We start from the raw sequence: 17,425 nt of genomic DNA on the forward strand, positions 1-17,425 counted from the left end.
TGGGATTTGCCCATTTGACATGCTTCACAGATATGCTCAAGTGTTTGTTTTATGTTATTTCTTGAGAGATTAACTGAAGTAATTCCTTTTAGCAAATGCATTAGAATTTGAGAATTAGGATGGCCAAAACGTTTGTGAAGAAGAAGAATTTTATTATTCAATGCATCATTACAAACTGTGACACAACTGGAATCATTATTCTGAGTGTTTTTAAGAACACTTGAATCAAAAGAACATGCAGATAACATTGACAAAGGTTGAGTGGATGAAGGTTGACCCATGTAAGAACAAGGAAGAGACTCAGATGGTCTTAGAAGCTGCTTATACAATCCTTTCTCAGCAATTCCTGTCAGAAGCACTTGCCTCTTCAGAGAATCCTTCACATAGCAAACATTATCAACAAATTCAATAGAGATATTGTTATCAGCAGTTAATTTTGATATGCTGAGCAGGTTCTTTGTGATATCAGGTACTAATAACATGTCATTCAGTAAGATATGTGTTGGTTTATATACAGCATTTGATCCTTTATAAGTAAAACATGCATTACCAACATGAGTTATAGGCAAACCTTGGCCATTGCCGATGATAAGTTGATCAGATCCTCTGAATTCCTCTCTGACATTCATGTTGGCCATACTGTTAGTCAAGTGATGTGTGGCACCACTGTCAAGGTACCATCCTTCATCAGCAGGCCCTTCATAGTTGGTAAGATAGGCTTCAGGAATTACTGTGTCTGTTGATGGATAAGATGAGAAGGATAAATGATTGTAGCTTGAGTAGGGTGCATCATACTGTTCTTCAGTTGAAGGAGCAGCATAGGTTAGAGATGGATCAAAGTTAGCTATGTATGTAGCCTTAGATCCAAAAGATCTGCCCCTTCCAAAATGCCTAGGTGATGGTTGAGGATTGTCATCATATCTATGCCAGCATTCATCTGCTGCATGTCCTGTTTTGTGGCATATCTGACATATGGTTGGTAATCCATCTGCATGCATGTTAGCTGAAGGATGAAAGTTTGGCTTCATAGGTGGCCTAAAAGGTTGCATCATCTAGCCCCTGCCATAACCCCCAACATTACCAACACCAGGTGAAAAACCTCTGGGATGTGGATTGTGAAACATGCCTCTTCCAACATTAAATCCTCTAGTCATAGGTCGACCATAATTTCCATTTCCAACAACACCTCTTCTAAAATTTCCTCTCATATAGGGATGATTCACATTCATTGTGCTATAGTTTGCATTAAACACAGTTTTGGCACTTTGATTTTGTTCAAGTCTAGCTTCATGAGTCAGTAACAATGCATAAGCATCATCATAGCTCATCTTATTAGTTGTGATTATGGAAGCTAGATCTAGATAACCTGAACCTAAGCCATTCAAAACTCTTATTAACAGATCCTTTTCAGTGATTACATCACCAGCACAAGCAAGTTTGTTGGCGAGTAATTTCATTTTAGCACAATATTCCTCAACATTCATTGAATCTTTTCTTAAGATATTCATTTCATATCTGACTTGCATAATCTTAGCCTCAGATTGAACTCCAAACTGTTTTTCAATAGATCTCCACACATCAAATGAAGTGTCATAGCTAAGAACAGAACTAAGAATACCTTCACTTATAGTTGAGAGCAGCCAACCAAGGAGTATTTGATCTTGTGCTCTCCAGTTGCTGTAGGCTGGATTTTCAATGCTCTCACCAGATCCTTCGATCGTTGAATCAACTAGATACTGTTCTGGAATAATTTGCGGCTCTAGAATGAATCTTTCAAGGCGATTTCCTCTGATTGAAGTTACCACTTGTTTGGGCCAAAGCAAGAAATTTGATCGATCAAGTTTCACAGTTGCAGCAAAAGTAAATGATGTTTGTGTATGTTGATTTGAGTTTATGATTGTTTGATTTGAGATTGTATTGCTTGAGCTGGCCATTTGTGGCTCTGATACCATGAAAGAAAACAGAGATGTGCTGTTTGGTTGAATAGAAAATTACAGAGAAAATTCTCAATACTTGTATTTGATAAAATTCAGTTCTTAAGAGCTTTTACAAATCAGTACAAGTATTTATATTATTCCTTACACGTGAGAATTGCTAGTAACTTACTAACTAACTAACTTTCTTTAAGCTGGATCACTAATACTTGACTAATCACGCTGAGCTGTTATTCTTCACTAACAACCTTCTGCTGACGTGGCTTCACCAAGCTACTTGAATAATGAGCAGCCTTGACAATATATTTATTTATTTATTTATTTCTTTATTAGTTTCTGTAGATGTCCGACTTTTGTACATATTGCATCAACAACTTATTGTTGATTCTATGAGCAACTTGCTTTGTCGACAAATTTTTATAAACAATGAATCTCTGATCCTACCTTAAATAAAAAAGGTGATAAGTTTCAAATAAATGTACAATTATTTTCAAATAAATTTTCATGTCTTCTTACACATCCTATTTGATCAAATTGCAGATTTGATACTATAAATCAATGTATAGGTGCCAAATAAAATCAAATAGTTAATCTGTTATATGAATTTAAGCTGCTTTTCTTTTTTCTTTTCATTTTTTTAACTCACCATGCATTGCAAGCATACAACACAACTATGCAAGAATCTTTTATTGATCTTTCAAATGAAAATGAATTTCGTCGATAACTAATTACAAGCAAATAAATTTTCTTGGGGTCAAAATTATTAACCCAAAAAAAATAGAAAAAGAAAAGGAAAGTGAAAAAAGTGTCCAAATTTTCCACAAGTTTTACTACTTCCTGTGCACACAGCCCTTAATTGAAGAAGGCAACTCCCCAAGCCTCTCAATTCCTTCAGCAAACACAACTCCCATGCCCATGTAGAAATGAGACTCAATATGGCAATGAAAAGCCCAAGCTCCCGGGTTATCGGCCCGAAACCGCAATGCGGTCCATCCATAACGATGAACAGGCACTGTATTTTTCATTATTGGATTCACCAAATTATACTTCTTTGGGTCATTGTAGATATCAAATTTGCCTTCTCCATAGCCCAATACCCAAAAATCATGGCCATGAAGATGCCAGGGATGTGTCTCACTCGTCTTGTTACTCAAGGAATTTGCATTCTGCAGAATAATATCCACCGTTGAATTGAAATTCAGCCTGTAAACTCCATTACGTATGGTGTAACTTTTGTTTTCTGCAACACTAAAAATGTCGTAGTTTTTGAAATCATACCCATCGGGAGGTGGGGTTTGATCAAAAGCACTTGTTATATTCTCTTTGAGTGCAATAAGGTAAGGAATGTGAGGCAAGGTATATGTGACTTTGTTCACAGACCATCTCACATTGCCACTCACATTATTTTGTGTATTGAGCATTACTATCATTCTGTCAGCACTTTGCGGCGGGGGAACGATGAATCCCTTCCGGGCTTTAATGGCTAAACTCTGGTTTAAGCGGGAGCCAACATCGTTCCAGAGGGGCCCTGAGGGGGGTGTCGTGGGAGGAGATCTTTTGGGATGATTTGGGTAGTAATTCAAAATGGCTAAGCCAGGAGGTGTTGTGAATGTGGCGTTCCTGCTGACAATATTTGTTGTGGCCCAATAGTTTCTAGTTGGGTTTTGGTCAGCTTTTATTAGGACAGAGTACGTTTCTCCTGAATATATGAAGAGATTTTGCACCACAAATGGCTCCACATTATGCCCATCTGCTTCCACAACTGTCATATTGTGACCCTGGAGAAGAAAAAAAAATTATGTCAAAAAAAGTTTTCATAGTGTATATGAAGTTATATATGGATGCGAAGTTTGATTATAATGTTTTTAGAACCGTGTTTTTTCTAAAACTAGTTTTGAAAAATGAAAATAAAAAACACATACCTCTATTTGAAAGCTGAGGGCAGAGAGAGCAGTCAAGCTGGAAATCCTGAGTCTGTAAGTTTTTCCAGGGATTACTGTGATAACATAGGGCGAACATTCTGGATTTGTTTCATTACAAATAATGCCAACATTCAAGCTTGGAGAGTTCAAAGAAGAACAATTGAATCTTCCTTTTCCTTGTATCAAAAGTGACTGAAACATCAAGCATGAAAAAATTGTTTAGCGAGATCCTGATATTAGCTTTCCTGAGCTTTAAAAATCTATTGTGACACGTGTATTATTGTTCTTCTATTTTATTAACAACTAACTACCAATCTCTATTTAGTCAGGTAAAAAAAAAAAAATTGCATTAAAAGAGAATCCTAATTCGCAATTTTAACTTTAGATATATGTTGCTCATTACCTGAGGCTCTCCAACCCATTGAAAGGGAATAGAGGACAAGCCAGCAGCTTGTTCAAAAGCGCTTCTGTGGAACCAATCATTCAAGATGATGCTTCTATCATAGTCATAGGCATATGGCTCGGATTCCCCTTCAGGAAGTGATACTCGAATTGAACCGTACAAGCCAGCTTCTCTTTGCATTCCGTAATGAGCATGATATAAATATGTTCCAGGCTACAGTAAATTCAAAATTAAAGAAATTAATTAATTGGCTCTTAGTTGTTGCATATACTTGTTATGACAAAACAACCTGGAAAATAACAAATTAATGCTTCAACTAGAAAGAGGGGGAAGAAAAAAACAGTATAAAGGTGTCTTGAAGGGCAAATACAGTGAGTGTCAAGTCAGTTAAGCCACTTGACCCAAAAGCATAAACTTGCATATGATATAGACCAAGAGACGTCGGGCTTTTATTACCATGTTAAAGTTTCGTTATCAGGTACAAAGGTTTAAAAGAGTACTTTAGTTCTAATTTGCTTGTCTTTGACCATAGGAAATTAATGAAGCTGAACGGAGGGATTCAAGATCCGAAATTAAAACTCACCCTGTCAACAACAAACTTGTAAGTAAATGTTTCTCCAGGAAGAATTGGACACTGAGTCACTCCTTCTGTTCCATCAGCCCAGGGAGTTCCAATCTACACGTGTACAAAAAATTAGCATCAATGATTTAAAATGAACTGAATCCATATTCCAAAAACATCGAAATGGAAACATTTCTAAAAATCCTACCTGTCGAATTCCATGCCAATGAATGGCAACATTCTCAGTAAGCAAGCTGTTCTTAAGCTCAACAATGACGGTATCATTTTGCCGAGCCTGAATTGTTGGTCCTGGAGTCCTTCCGTTGATTGTGATCACAACTTTTCTGAAGCAATCAGGGGACTTGTACTCATACTTCACTTCCCATTTGTATCTTCTAATCCTGGCCTCAGCCATTGGAACGATATTTGCTAAAGAGAAGATCAATACACATAAAGCCAACAAGTTTAAAATCTTCATTCCTCTAAATCTTGAAGAAACCGCCATGTCAAAAAAATATGCCATGGCTGCTTTTGTGACTCGAAAAAACTCAACTGGGTTGCTTTTGTTTGATGCAAATGCTTAAAATTTTGATTTAATATTTTAATATGGCAGGGCAAAGAGAGAAAAAAGAGAGAGCAGCAATGAGTTGTGTTGATTTGTAAATGTATATATAGACAAAATTCATTAGTGTGCTGCAACTACAAGGTCAAAGTTGGAGCTGGCGAGCCGCGCAAAGAATACTTTCGTATTTTGATTTGAATAGTAATTTACTGGTGTGAAACTCTAGGAAATTTCGGAGCATGCACTTGCAAGAAAGGATCGATGTTAATGACGTTGACCTTTTAGATTTTGGAAGCTTATTAGTCTTATTATTATTATTTTTTTGCTAACATATTGATTACGAGATGTTTGTTAGATTGAGATCGAATTAAGTAATTTTTTTTGTCGGAACACATGGACAAAAGTTTAGCCCACTTGTAAACATTTTCTATTGATATGCTTGTTAGATTGTAACGTCTACGTTTTGTAGAATACAAACTTGTATAAGAATTGAACTTGATGCATGCATGGTAAAAGAAATCTCGGCTCTATGTACTTAAAAAAGGGATGATTTTCAAATAATTTTTATCTTACGAATCGACATTCAAGTTAGTCATCCTCCTTCAACAACTTGCATGTGCCAATATTTACATTTTCAAAAATATGGATTTGACCTCTATAAATATATAGGTAGTGAACAAAAATATATAGGCCAAATTGGTATTTGAACACGTGGGGCCATTCGAACAAAAGAAGACTCCATCTTTCATTATTATTATATGTGCAACTAATTGAGTTAATTATGTTAACTTCCAGAAGGAAAATATAAAGAAAAAGTTTCAAAGATTATAAGCGGACCCGAGCAGTCAAATTATGCTTGCGTTTGCAAATGACTTGTGCCATGTTTGTCTTGCTGTCAATACAACTTGATTGCAATTAATGAACCAAAGATACTTGTATTCAACTTGGTCTTGCTGTAAGAAAGATTTGTGCCGGACGGACAAATATACAGTTTCAGACTTTCAGCATATGAAGGCAGCACGTCCCACTACATAAAACCCATCAATTGACAAATTACATGAGTCTCGGTAATGGATTTTAAAATGTAAATTTTAAAGTAATTAATGATTTGTCAAATCGGATACACTGATGGGTTGGAAGAAATGGTAAGAGAAGGGAAGAATAGAAAAGACAGTGAAGAAAAAAAGATAAATTTCATTTTCATTATTTAATTAGATATAAAATTCATCTTTTTCTATTATTCCTTTCATCTTTCTTTTTTTTTTTTTTGTCCTTTCCCGATATTTTCAAACCAAACAAACCGTAAATCAACCCCACATAAATTTGAGATAAAGCAAACTGTTGACCATTGACAATGTGAGCGATGACTTTTTTTATTCTTTCAGCATAAAGTTTTTAAAGTCAAGAAACCGCGTCGACTTTTTCTTTCGCGTAAAGGATTCATGAACCTTTTAAACATGATTATTGGGTTAATAACACCTGGATTCATAAGTTTGATAAAATCACAGATCAAGTTTTGGAAATTTTCCTTGACAAATCCTTGCATATTTTGTTAAGAGTTCGATCATTACCAAAAATCAATGAAAAAACTTTGAAAGAAATAATTTCTTAAGACCGTAACAATGTGGAGTATCAACAAGAACCTAGCCAGCTAATAACTGCTTAGTCAAATCATTATTTTAGTTAAAATATGTATATATATATATATAACAACAAGAACCTAGCCAGCTAATAACTGCTTAGGTATTAGGGGCAGTTTAGTTAATCTGATTTATGATGGTAAAAATAAGAAGGAATAATTCAATTTTCCTTGCACCAATCTTTAAAGGGGTTATTTCAATGAAGAATGACAAAGTGATCGTATAATTCTTTTGATCACTTGAGTCTGTTATAAATTATTAATACCATATTTCGACGATTACACTAAAACGTTAATGGAAAAAGTGCATAGGCACGTGTAAAAATTAAAACTAATTAATTTGTATAGTAAAAGATTATATTTAGCCTTCGATTAAAAACAAAAAAATAAAATAAAAATGTGCTTTCGACAATAACGTGTTGTTTATGATTTTGATAGAAACTAGGGACCTGGATATTATTTCCCATTTCTTTATTTTCTATTCGGGCTTTCTTAATAAGAAGTATCATTGGCTCATTGCATGTTGAGTCCTAATCCTCTTTTGATTGGCAAATCACGAGGTTTCTTTCGCATCTACTTGCCATAAAGAAAAAAAATACAACAAAACAAAGTAGTTAACGCGTTCTTCTATTTTTTCTCTTCCTTTTCGCTTTCTTCATTTTTCTTTAGTCTTTTCAAATTTGTTTCATTATCTTTCTTTTTTATTCATTTTCCTTTTTATTAAATCTGTTCTCATAGGAAACTTGTTATCTTTTGATTTGCGTTTAAGCATACAAGTTTCACTCGATGGCAACTCACATATCTTTCGCCTCGTGAAGGAAGGGGAAAAATATGAACTATATGAGAGTTAAAATTTGTTTTGAGTTTGGTGCGATTGGTAGTAAGGAAGGGTAAAATGGTAAGATCTTAAAAAATATGACAGGAAGTCTAAATATTTTTTAAAATATCAGGAGAATTTCGATTAATTTTATCAAGTAATATGGAGATATTGTTCATTTTCCCCGGCTGAAGGATGGTGTAAATATTTATAATGTTACAATAAATTTGATCCAAGCCGAATATCTAACTATAAATATTATTTCAAAACACAACGTGCGTTTTCATTTTGGCATTTATTGGCAAATATTTTAAACAAAGTGCAAATAATATTGGTACATGAATATGCACATTCAATAAGATTGCATTTGGCAGCTTCTGTTGCACTGTATTACATTACATGAAAACACTACTTTTATACTAACTTATTAAAAAGGTGATTAATATAATGATAGGTATAAAACAAATTCACTGGAGGTAGGGTTTAGGTTGTATTACATTAAAATATTGTTCATATTTCAAATATAATCATTTAACTTTTACTATTTATAAATCATAATAAATTTAATTTTGTTAAATGTTAATTTATAATTAAATAAAAAAATTTATTCAAATAATAATATAAGATGGTAATAAACCTAAATATTTATCAATAAATGATAATATATTATTTTACTTTCATTACATAAAATCATTTTAATTATTTTACTTCAAATGGGTAAAAAGTATTTTAGTTTTATTTAATAAGTTATTATTTACTAAAATACTAAATTTGAAAATAAATTTAAATTAAGCAATTATTTTTTACATTAAAAAATAAAAATAAAATTTATAATTTAATATGATATAAGTTTATAATATAATATATGTTATATTATATTATATAATTATATAGTATTATATTTTTACAATACATTATCAAGATATACTATATTTTAATATGATTATACTATATTATAATAATTAATTTATAGAAATAAATTTTATTATAAAATAACAATGTAGCATTTTATTATTTAATAAAGTATATTATCATATCATCTTTCTATTATAAAAATTAATATATATAAATAATTATTTAATACTTAATTTCAAAAATCAATAATAAAACCCCGCCCTAAAGTGCGATATACCATAATGTAATAAAGTTAATACAATATAATATAATACAATATGCTAAATGCACCATCAAGTGTAAAGCAAACCCATGGTTATTAGATTGCCATGAATTAGAAGTATTATCAAAGAAGTGGATAAAGCCTAAATATTGCCCAACCCCTAGCTGATATTATGCCATATTTGTAATTTTTGGAGAATCAATGGTTCTACCTATAATTGTGGATGTCATTTAATTGAAATAGCAAGAGATTTGGAATTTGAATCCATTTAATGAGTAGTGCTACACATTTGAAGTGAAAAAGTGATTAAATTACGGTTAGATTAAATAATGAAAAAATAAAAAATAACTATACTTATAATTTAATTATATACCAATTGACCATTTAATGAATAGTGCTACACATAAATTTACCTATTAGAGTACATACTTCCCTCAAAAATAATAGTAACAATAAAATCTACTCCTTACAGGTCAACGCTAGAGAAAATTAAAAAGCGAATATATATCTAAATGTTCCAAAGGCCGTTCTGGGGAAGAGGGATGGATGAATGGTTCAACCCGCTCAGTTGAAATTTCCTTGCAACGGTTTTTAACTTTATTTTATTTGCTTCTGGGTCAAAAGTCTATTTTTTCAGTGACGAAGATCACCAGGAGACTTTGACCTTGGAATTTTCTACAAAAGATGAATTTTCTACAAAATTGATTGACAGGGTTAGAGATGAATTTTCTACAAAATTGTGATGATATTTGATTGACAGGGTTAGAGATGAATTTTCTACAAAATTGGAACTTTGCACATGGGGAGCATATAAAAAGATTATCTGGAAGAATAGAATTTCAAACTTTTGGACAAAATTTTATCTGCTATCTCCTTCCCGAGTGAGAAAAATGCATGCTTCTAAGGTTAAGGGAGCTATGTATAGAAAGTCGAAATAAACCGGAATAATTTGAATCCCAAATCGTGGTTAACTTTCAATCAGCAGAACGGCTAGCATGTTCAATATTACTACAAGTCATTCGGTTGCCTGTACAAACAACTAAAGTTGAGCTGCGATGTTCACTCTTTAGTTTTCCCGCGATGCATCCGCATTCACTTGTTCATATGTACCAGTTTCCTCGTTGAACGAATACCTGCATAAAGAACACTTTCTTGTTAAAATAGTTCTACATATTATAAGGAACAGTGCATATCTTATCCTAGCATCAAGAGGTATTGCTGCATTTTAAATTTAATGCCTAAAACAGGATCCCACAAGCTACCGAGAAAAATAGAAACATTTGTATCTCTACAAGGTCTTAAAAATGCTACGAAAGATTTTAATAATGAAAAACCACCTCTCACAAGAAAAAAATCGTTTATGTTTCACCATGTCCAAGAAACTAATCGTATTAAGTGAAAAGTTACTTCTTAGTAATTTAGAATAGAAAAGGCCATACGATTATTTGTCTACTTTTCTATCTGAGGACAAGCATTTGCTACCAAATCAATTTTGCACTTTCCAGATCAAGCAGTGTGAATTTAGAAGTTCCCAGCAAGAAAAAAGAAAAAGCCAAAAATACGTTAAAAGAAATATGCAGTCATACCATTGCCCTGAAACAGCCGAGCAGTAAAGTCCAGTAGATGGGTCATAGTAATAGCCCAAACTGCTGCTGTAATAGTAACTGAAGGCACAATTCAAGATATAACCTTTAGTACTACTGGATATGTGAGGACTGAATATCATAAAATTTTGATCTAATTATGTCCATAATGATAGCACTATTGTGAAGCCAAGCCTCCAGAATGGTCAATCAACATATGTCAAAATGGTAACAGCTTTGACCAGGTTAAAAGAAAATTACTCAAGTAACTCAGAGCAAGATCATGCTGTTTCCCTCAACGCCCCAGTCAAACAAACCCCATGTAACACTAGAAGTGTAGGAACCATGAGACTGAAGCAAAAACAAATTGTATTTGGCCCATTACCGATGAAAAATAGAAGTGTCTAATCCAAATATTCTCTTAATTGAAGAAGCAAACAAAGAAGCATAGAAACAGTCATAATGTAGACAAAAGGTTATTCAAGGTGTAGGCATATTGCACATTTTAACCATATTGAAACACAAACTAAGAAAGTCCCACAAGAGATGGCATTTTGTATTTAAGCAACAACTTAAGCAAGAGAAAACCTAGAGTCATCACATCAAACAAAAAGTATAAAATTGAACTATCAAATGAAAGAAGCAAACAAGCGGTAATCACCAAAACTATAAAAAAGTGCATATTGCATTTCGATTTTATTTAAGTTGAAAAGAGAGAGAGTGAGAGAGTGTGTATTTGTTTACCCAGAAGACTCGTCATATACATAGTCATTTTGCAAAGATTCAGCTGTAGACAAAGCAACATCAGAAGGCATAAGGAAAAGACAGTTGGAAATGACTATCTGAAAAACTTGTAATATTATCAACAGCAGAGAGAACTCACTCTCACAAGCTGTGCTCAGAGCATCTGATGATGATTGACTGGCTGCATTTAAATTAGGACCCAAAACTGTATTACGCTCATCAGATGATGGCTTCACAGTAGCAGCTTCATCATCATCAGCAAACATATCATACGCATCAGCCTTTTCCTTTGACTGAGCTAACCTCTCATATCCTTCTGTAAAAGAGGAAAAAATGCATAATCAATAAGCCTCTTATTTCTCTCCCCCTCTACCCAAACTTGCATACAAATGTGAACGAATAAAACGGTTAATATCTATCTTTTTTTTTTGGGGGGGGGGGGGGGGGGGGGGGGGGCGGTGGTGGGAATCCGCAGAACAGCAGTTAAACCGAGTTAGTGCAAATAAAAATAGAATGTAGAACCAACGTTGAAAAGAAATGTTGTTCAACTTATTTCTGAAAAACATGTGATAGAAACAATAGCATGCAGCAGGCATCAAGTACAAATTCCGGCTGTTATGTTTGTACTTGACTAAGATCTGTATGGCACTTTTGTACTTACACATATTAAGAATTTTGTGTTTAGCACAAGAACAAGGCTTGTTTGCACCAGTGTCCATACGAAGATGGAGGATATAAGAGAATGCATCTTCATGGACTAAAAGTTATACCATGTTTTGAGGACGCTTCAAAAATTTCATTTAAAAAACATTCACATTTTTACAAGCTTGGGTTATTGGTTTTCTTCCTAAGAATTATGCAACAAGCAAAAACACACAGAATTATGACTCAGTACATCAACATGTAATATGCTATAAATGTACCAACACAAATATGTAATCATCCGAGTATGCCTAATTTTATAAGATTTGTTAAGTATGATGCCACCACCTATCAAAATATCACACTTTAGCACGTGTCGACAATTCATAAACACATTTAACAAAGAAGACCTTATCAACAAGAAATAAGACCATGTTAGGATTTCATGAATCCTACAAGAAGACGGCCACCCAATGGCACAAACAGGTTAGCTATAACATCTAAAATTACGCTCACCACTGCATAAACATCCGTTGATATTCTAATAGAACATAAGACTGTTGGAAAATGAATATTAGGATAAAGACACAGGTAAAGATAGTTTTAATTGTGGAACCAACCTGCCTCACGCTCAAAAGTCTCCCGGTTCTCGTGGTACACATCTGCAGAAGAAAAATACAAAGCAACATAACCGAAAGCACAAAAAAATAATTTCAAGTTATTATTATTATTATTATGAAAAAGAAAATGCGTTTCTTTCTCTGGAGAACCAGAAAACCTTGTGCCTGACAGTTACATATAAAACCTATACTAAAATCATAAAGAAACTCTATGCTCAGTGCAATTCCATGCGAGTGATCTTATTTTTTTTTTCCATTACATCTCTTCTCTAACAAGTCATACAAGTTTCATCATTTGACCATCCGGAAAATAAGTATTATACTTCATATACAAACTGTTGTGATAAATCCAGCCATATTTCTTAGTTTTCAACAAAACTAAACTAAGAACTTATAGAAACAAAATTTACTAACATTGCCCACATTTGTTCTGAGTTTTTTAAAAGCAATTCTACTAAGAATTACAAACTCTTAAAAAGAACGAGCAAGGGGTAGGCGGCTACTCTTTTGCTGCCAAATGACTGGTATAAGAGAAAAAGACGTTTACAGCATTACAAGCATTAAGATGGATATGCATAGCACATACACAGATTTAGGCAAAAAATTAAACAAGTATATTTCAAAGATTTAAATAAAAAAGCCTCACAATATACACACTTACTATATTCTCCATTCTCCTCCATCAGCCTCATGGCATCCTCAGTTAACTGATCAAATACGCGCTTTGTCTCAGCCGACATCTTTTCCTTCTTGTTTGAAGTTCCCTTCAGCCTTCTCAGAGCTTGTGTAACCTATCAAAGAAGCAAAAACAAAGTTCAAAAACCTAAACAAATATAACCTATCTGAATGGACAGATGTATGTGTTTATGAAGAAATCATCGATATATGATAACCATGGATATGTCAAATATCTTGCTTTAACAAGACAAAGGATAACAGCATATTGTCTTAATTTAAAAAAAAAAAAAAAGTGATAACGGCTTATCTAATTACAATACTTCAGTAAATATGTGATTAAAATTACTAATGCTAGCACAAAAAATAAAACTGGTTTTTCAGTCAATAATGAAAACAACTGAACCAGCTTCGAGGAGAAAATATATAAGTAGCGTGGCCCGACTGATGAAAGGAAAAGGATTAACATTGACATCAAAACAAGGTTACAACTTCTTTGCAGACTATCTTCAAATGTATGTAGCATATAAATAGCATGTAGACAACAAATGCAATCTAAACAAGAATTTTTGGCGGCAGTGCACATTTTCTATCTACATTGCAAGGACCTTAATATCATTACACTGTCATTTATAAAAAAAGAAAACATATACCAACAATACTCTAATTTCACACACAAAAATGATTTCTTCAAAATACAAAACCATGGTACCTAGACCAACAATTGGACCAAAAAAAGTAATTTATAACATCACAACTCACAAAGCACAAAAATTGCATCAATACATATACAACCCTGAATTATAAAAAGATGCAAAAGATTTTAAATATCACTGTCAAAGCTACATGGTTGAAAGCAGCTACACAGTGTCCATAATCAATATTTCTAGCGAAGCTTTCAAAAGAACCATGAAACCCAAATAAAACAAACATAAACTCAGAAACCATGTGAATTTACTGTTTCTCCTGGCTCAAGAATGTTGGCAATACGCCTCTTTATCACTCCAAGTTCTTCAGAAGAAAGTTCATGATCATTATCTTTATCTTCCTGCGCCTCAATAACTTTATTGTCTATTACTGCAGTACCAACATATCTTTGATCAACTTCAAGACTATCAAGCCATGCATCCTGCGAAAATTCATGTTAAGGATATGAACAAGTTGAATTATACATATTACAATGACATCCAAAACACATATCTTTACCTTGATTTCATTTTCGTTGACATACTCAACAAAATTTCCCTCTGCATCAAAATAACCTTCTTCCCTCTCCTTATCCAGATTAAAGGGATCGATCTGAATCCCATCATCAACAAAGTTCTCGTCACCCCTGTTAAAAAAAAATTCTCCCAATCATAAGTCTATCCTTTCCCTTGATCCAACAATTGATGAATCTGGAAATCATCTTGACTTCAAAAAAAATTTCTACTCTCAGCAAAGAAGCTTTACAAACTATGACACGCTCAATGAACAAGAATTACATGGCGCCCCTGGTGACCATGATATTTATAGACTTAAGAACCAGCAAACACATTTTTCAAAGAGAAGAACAGACGTTAAAAGGAAAAAATAATAAATCAATCAATTTACAATACTGCATGTCAAGTGGATTTGGATTTTGGGCTGTTTAGTCAGTAGAATTGACCAGATGAATACCAAACAAAATGGACAACAAAAACAGCCAATTAAGAATAACAAACACAAAGAGGTGAAGTATAAACTCCTTAAAAATGCTGTTTGATGAGAAAGTAAACAAGCTTCAATTTTTAGGCTTACTAAGATGGGGAAACATATGGTATCCTTCAGTTATAGCATTTAAAACATGATGAAAAGTGGAGCAAGAAAGTAAAGACATGAGAAAAGAATAAGTACATATGCGTACCTGAAACGATACACACAAGGAAATTGTTCAGTACTAAACCTCTACCAGTATATATTGCCTACTATGAAAGGGGTGTATGTATATATATATATTGAATGCAGGTGTACTGCTAGTATTCAGGAGGATAACTGTTAAATATGTATCTTAAAATACCATTGATCTTAAGTTTTTGTAACTACGTGCTATAGGGTGTATCATTAATATGTACCTATTACAGTAGTATAATGAGTAAAGCAGCATTAAGAAGGTTTGAGGGATCAAAAGCACTGGTACTTCAAACAACTTTCTACTAGATTTTAATTATACTTGCTTCATAAGAAATGGAAAATTCTATCCAACATAAAGAGAGCACCGAAGATAGATAAAGAAAAGATCAATTCCTGGGCTCAAAGAGTTCATATTGAAGAGCTCAGAAACCTTACTAAGTCAATCTCATTGTGAGAAATTATTGTTAGAATCTAGACTGTATCAATGAGCTTGAAAAGATGATATGTCTAGAATAAATTTCATCTATTGTCAGGACATCGAAGCCCCCCACTCTATTATTGTTTGGACAGGTCCTATATTGAATAGTTCCTGAATTGCCATTACTAAATTTTAAAATGAAAGAATATGTAATGAAAAAACGAACCTCATAAGTCACTTCAGCTGCAGAGATATCATTACCATTCCCTCTACTTTCTTCACTGCAAAGCTCGAAAGTCATTAGGTTCCGGCGAGTTGCACGCTCCTTAGCAGCAAGTTGGGGATTCTTCAAACCAGTTGGACCATCACCATCATCCTTGACTCCATCCACAGCCTCTTTCCCGGGCTTCACCTTCTTACCCTTGGGAAATCTAATTCTTTTCTGCCTGCAAAATTAAACCCATATAACATCATTACACCCAACAAGCAAAAACTTAAATATTATCAAAATTTCATTTCAATTTAACAAACAAGAGTAATTGCACTATTTTCTACATGTAAGACCAAGAGCATATAAGCAGAAACCCGCTTCACAAATAAAGAAAAGCAGCCGGCTATGTAACATACAAGAAAAGCAAATGGATGTTAAAAGAAAAAATGAAAAATAAAGACAACTCACAATGCCATTTTTCTAAAAATACAACAAATATCAGCTAAAACTCCAGTTATTATTGGTAAAACTGAATAAGCCCAGATGAAAAAAAAATATTATCTTAATAACTGGCAAATTCTTTTTAATTAGAAAAATTAAAGGGCTGAAAATAAGAGCAGAGATTAGGGTTTTACATGGGTTGTTCGTCCGAATCTTCGTCGTCTAAAAAGTGGCGCTTGCGAGAAGATTTTTGCTCCATTTTGAGACCAAAATATAAAAAAAAATCTAATAATAACTCAAAAAAAAAATAAAAAAATCAACCACTTAATCGAAAATATGTAGAAGCTTGTGATACAAGAGACGGTCGGGAGAGCGATCTCGAGTCTTTGCCGACTCGGCTTCGTGACGTGATGCTGGCCCGTATCATTTATCCGAACCGAATTATTTGGGTCGAATATTGTAACAAGCCCATAAATGTTTCGGTAGAAAATTATACAATAGGCCCAAACAATACATGCGGTGGGCCGCTGGCCCCTCATATTATACTCATTTTATTGGTTGTAGTAAAGCCTTTGTAAAATTTAAAAAAAAATTGAGGTTAATTTGACATCATTTTAATTATTAAGGTAATGAACAAAGGGATAAATTAATTTTTATCTTAATAGAGTAAAAGGATCAAATTGTTTATAAAAGTTATTTTATTTTGCCATAATATTTTAACTATTTAGTTTATGATAAATATGGCCGCATATTTCTTAACTGTATATTTCATAAGATATCACTCTGAAAAATACATTTTTTTGGGTTTAATTAAAAATTAACAGTCAAACAGATAAGATAGTACAACTAATGTTCCTTGATTGATAATTTTTTAGTGTTCTTAGACAGCTGCAATTTCAAATTTATGGGTGTACAAATTTTTTCCTTTTCTAATTCAATCTGATTGATTAGTTCGTAGCTATTCACTCGATTGCAGTCATTTTTGGAACACCTCTAATAATGGGACAAATTATCAATTTTGAAAGAACTTATAGTAATCTCTTTCAATTATGAATCAATCTAATCTAGATGAGAAGAATTTGCCTCAATATACTAAATATCTCCACTGATGTGCATCAATATAATTTCATCATTTTATATAATATAAAACTCGAGGAGAGAAGCATTGCTTGACCTTGGTGGCTTTGATTGTACTTATTCTTGTTGAACAAGTAATTAATTACTTTAGTTTATAGGTTTACAATTATATGCACAAATATAGAA

At 33.2% G+C, this 17,425-nt stretch overlaps 2 protein-coding genes across 3 annotated transcripts; both read right to left on the reverse strand.

The window, feature by feature from the left end:
- Nucleotides 1–2,655: 2,655 nt before the first annotated feature.
- LOC18037725 (L-ascorbate oxidase) lies at nucleotides 2,656–5,418 on the reverse strand. The gene is made up of 5 exons (XM_006428075.2): nucleotides 5,030–5,418; nucleotides 4,843–4,935; nucleotides 4,260–4,472; nucleotides 3,857–4,048; nucleotides 2,656–3,712 (listed from the first exon to the last, which is right to left on the reverse strand). The coding sequence occupies exons 1-5, from the start codon at nucleotides 5,342–5,344 to the stop codon at nucleotides 2,765–2,767; spliced, it is 1,761 nt and encodes a 586-aa protein (XP_006428138.1). The 5' UTR covers nucleotides 5,345–5,418; the 3' UTR covers nucleotides 2,656–2,764.
- Nucleotides 5,419–9,721: 4,303 nt separating this feature from the next.
- LOC18037815 (CD2 antigen cytoplasmic tail-binding protein 2 homolog) lies at nucleotides 9,722–16,547 on the reverse strand. 2 transcript variants are annotated; one of them, XM_024180548.1, is made up of 10 exons: nucleotides 16,357–16,547; nucleotides 15,737–15,956; nucleotides 14,427–14,552; nucleotides 14,179–14,349; nucleotides 13,207–13,336; nucleotides 12,546–12,587; nucleotides 11,423–11,599; nucleotides 11,284–11,326; nucleotides 10,543–10,620; nucleotides 9,722–10,089 (listed from the first exon to the last, which is right to left on the reverse strand). In XM_024180548.1, the coding sequence occupies exons 1-10, from the start codon at nucleotides 16,419–16,421 to the stop codon at nucleotides 10,023–10,025; spliced, it is 1,119 nt and encodes a 372-aa protein (XP_024036316.1). In that variant the 5' UTR covers nucleotides 16,422–16,547; the 3' UTR covers nucleotides 9,722–10,022. The 2 variants fall into 2 exon arrangements, with proteins under 2 accessions (XP_024036316.1, XP_024036317.1); XM_024180549.1 differs by lacking the exon at nucleotides 10,543–10,620.
- Nucleotides 16,548–17,425: the final 878 nt, after the last annotated feature.

This window comes from Citrus clementina, unplaced genomic scaffold (assembly GCF_000493195.1).
Source record: "Citrus clementina cultivar Clemenules unplaced genomic scaffold, Citrus_clementina_v1.0 scaffold_7, whole genome shotgun sequence".
NCBI lineage: Eukaryota > Viridiplantae > Streptophyta > Magnoliopsida > Sapindales > Rutaceae > Citrus > Citrus x clementina.

What these genes read in the sequence shown, in the direction of transcription:
- LOC18037725 (XM_006428075.2), bottom strand. Translation starts at nt 5,344, where the DNA reads ATGGCATATTTTTTTGACATGGCGGTTTCTTCAAGATTTAGAGGAATG. An exon ending in ACAAGTTTGTTGTTGACAGG is followed by an intron (nt 4,473 to 4,842) that starts GTGAGTTTTAAT and finishes AATTTACTGTAG; the next exon opens with CCTGGAACATATTTATATCA. An exon ending in CCCTCAGCTTTCAAATAGAG is followed by an intron (nt 3,713 to 3,856) that starts GTATGTGTTTTT and finishes TTTCTTCTCCAG; the next exon opens with GGTCACAATATGACAGTTGT.
- LOC18037815 (XM_024180548.1), bottom strand. Translation starts at nt 16,421, where the DNA reads ATGGAGCAAAAATCTTCTCGCAAGCGCCACTTTTTAGACGACGAAGAT. An exon ending in TCAACGAAAATGAAATCAAG is followed by an intron (nt 14,350 to 14,426) that starts GTAAAGATATGT and finishes GAATTTTCGCAG; the next exon opens with GATGCATGGCTTGATAGTCT. An exon ending in GTATATGACGAGTCTTCTGG is followed by an intron (nt 10,621 to 11,283) that starts GTAAACAAATAC and finishes TTGTGCCTTCAG; the next exon opens with TTACTATTACAGCAGCAGTT.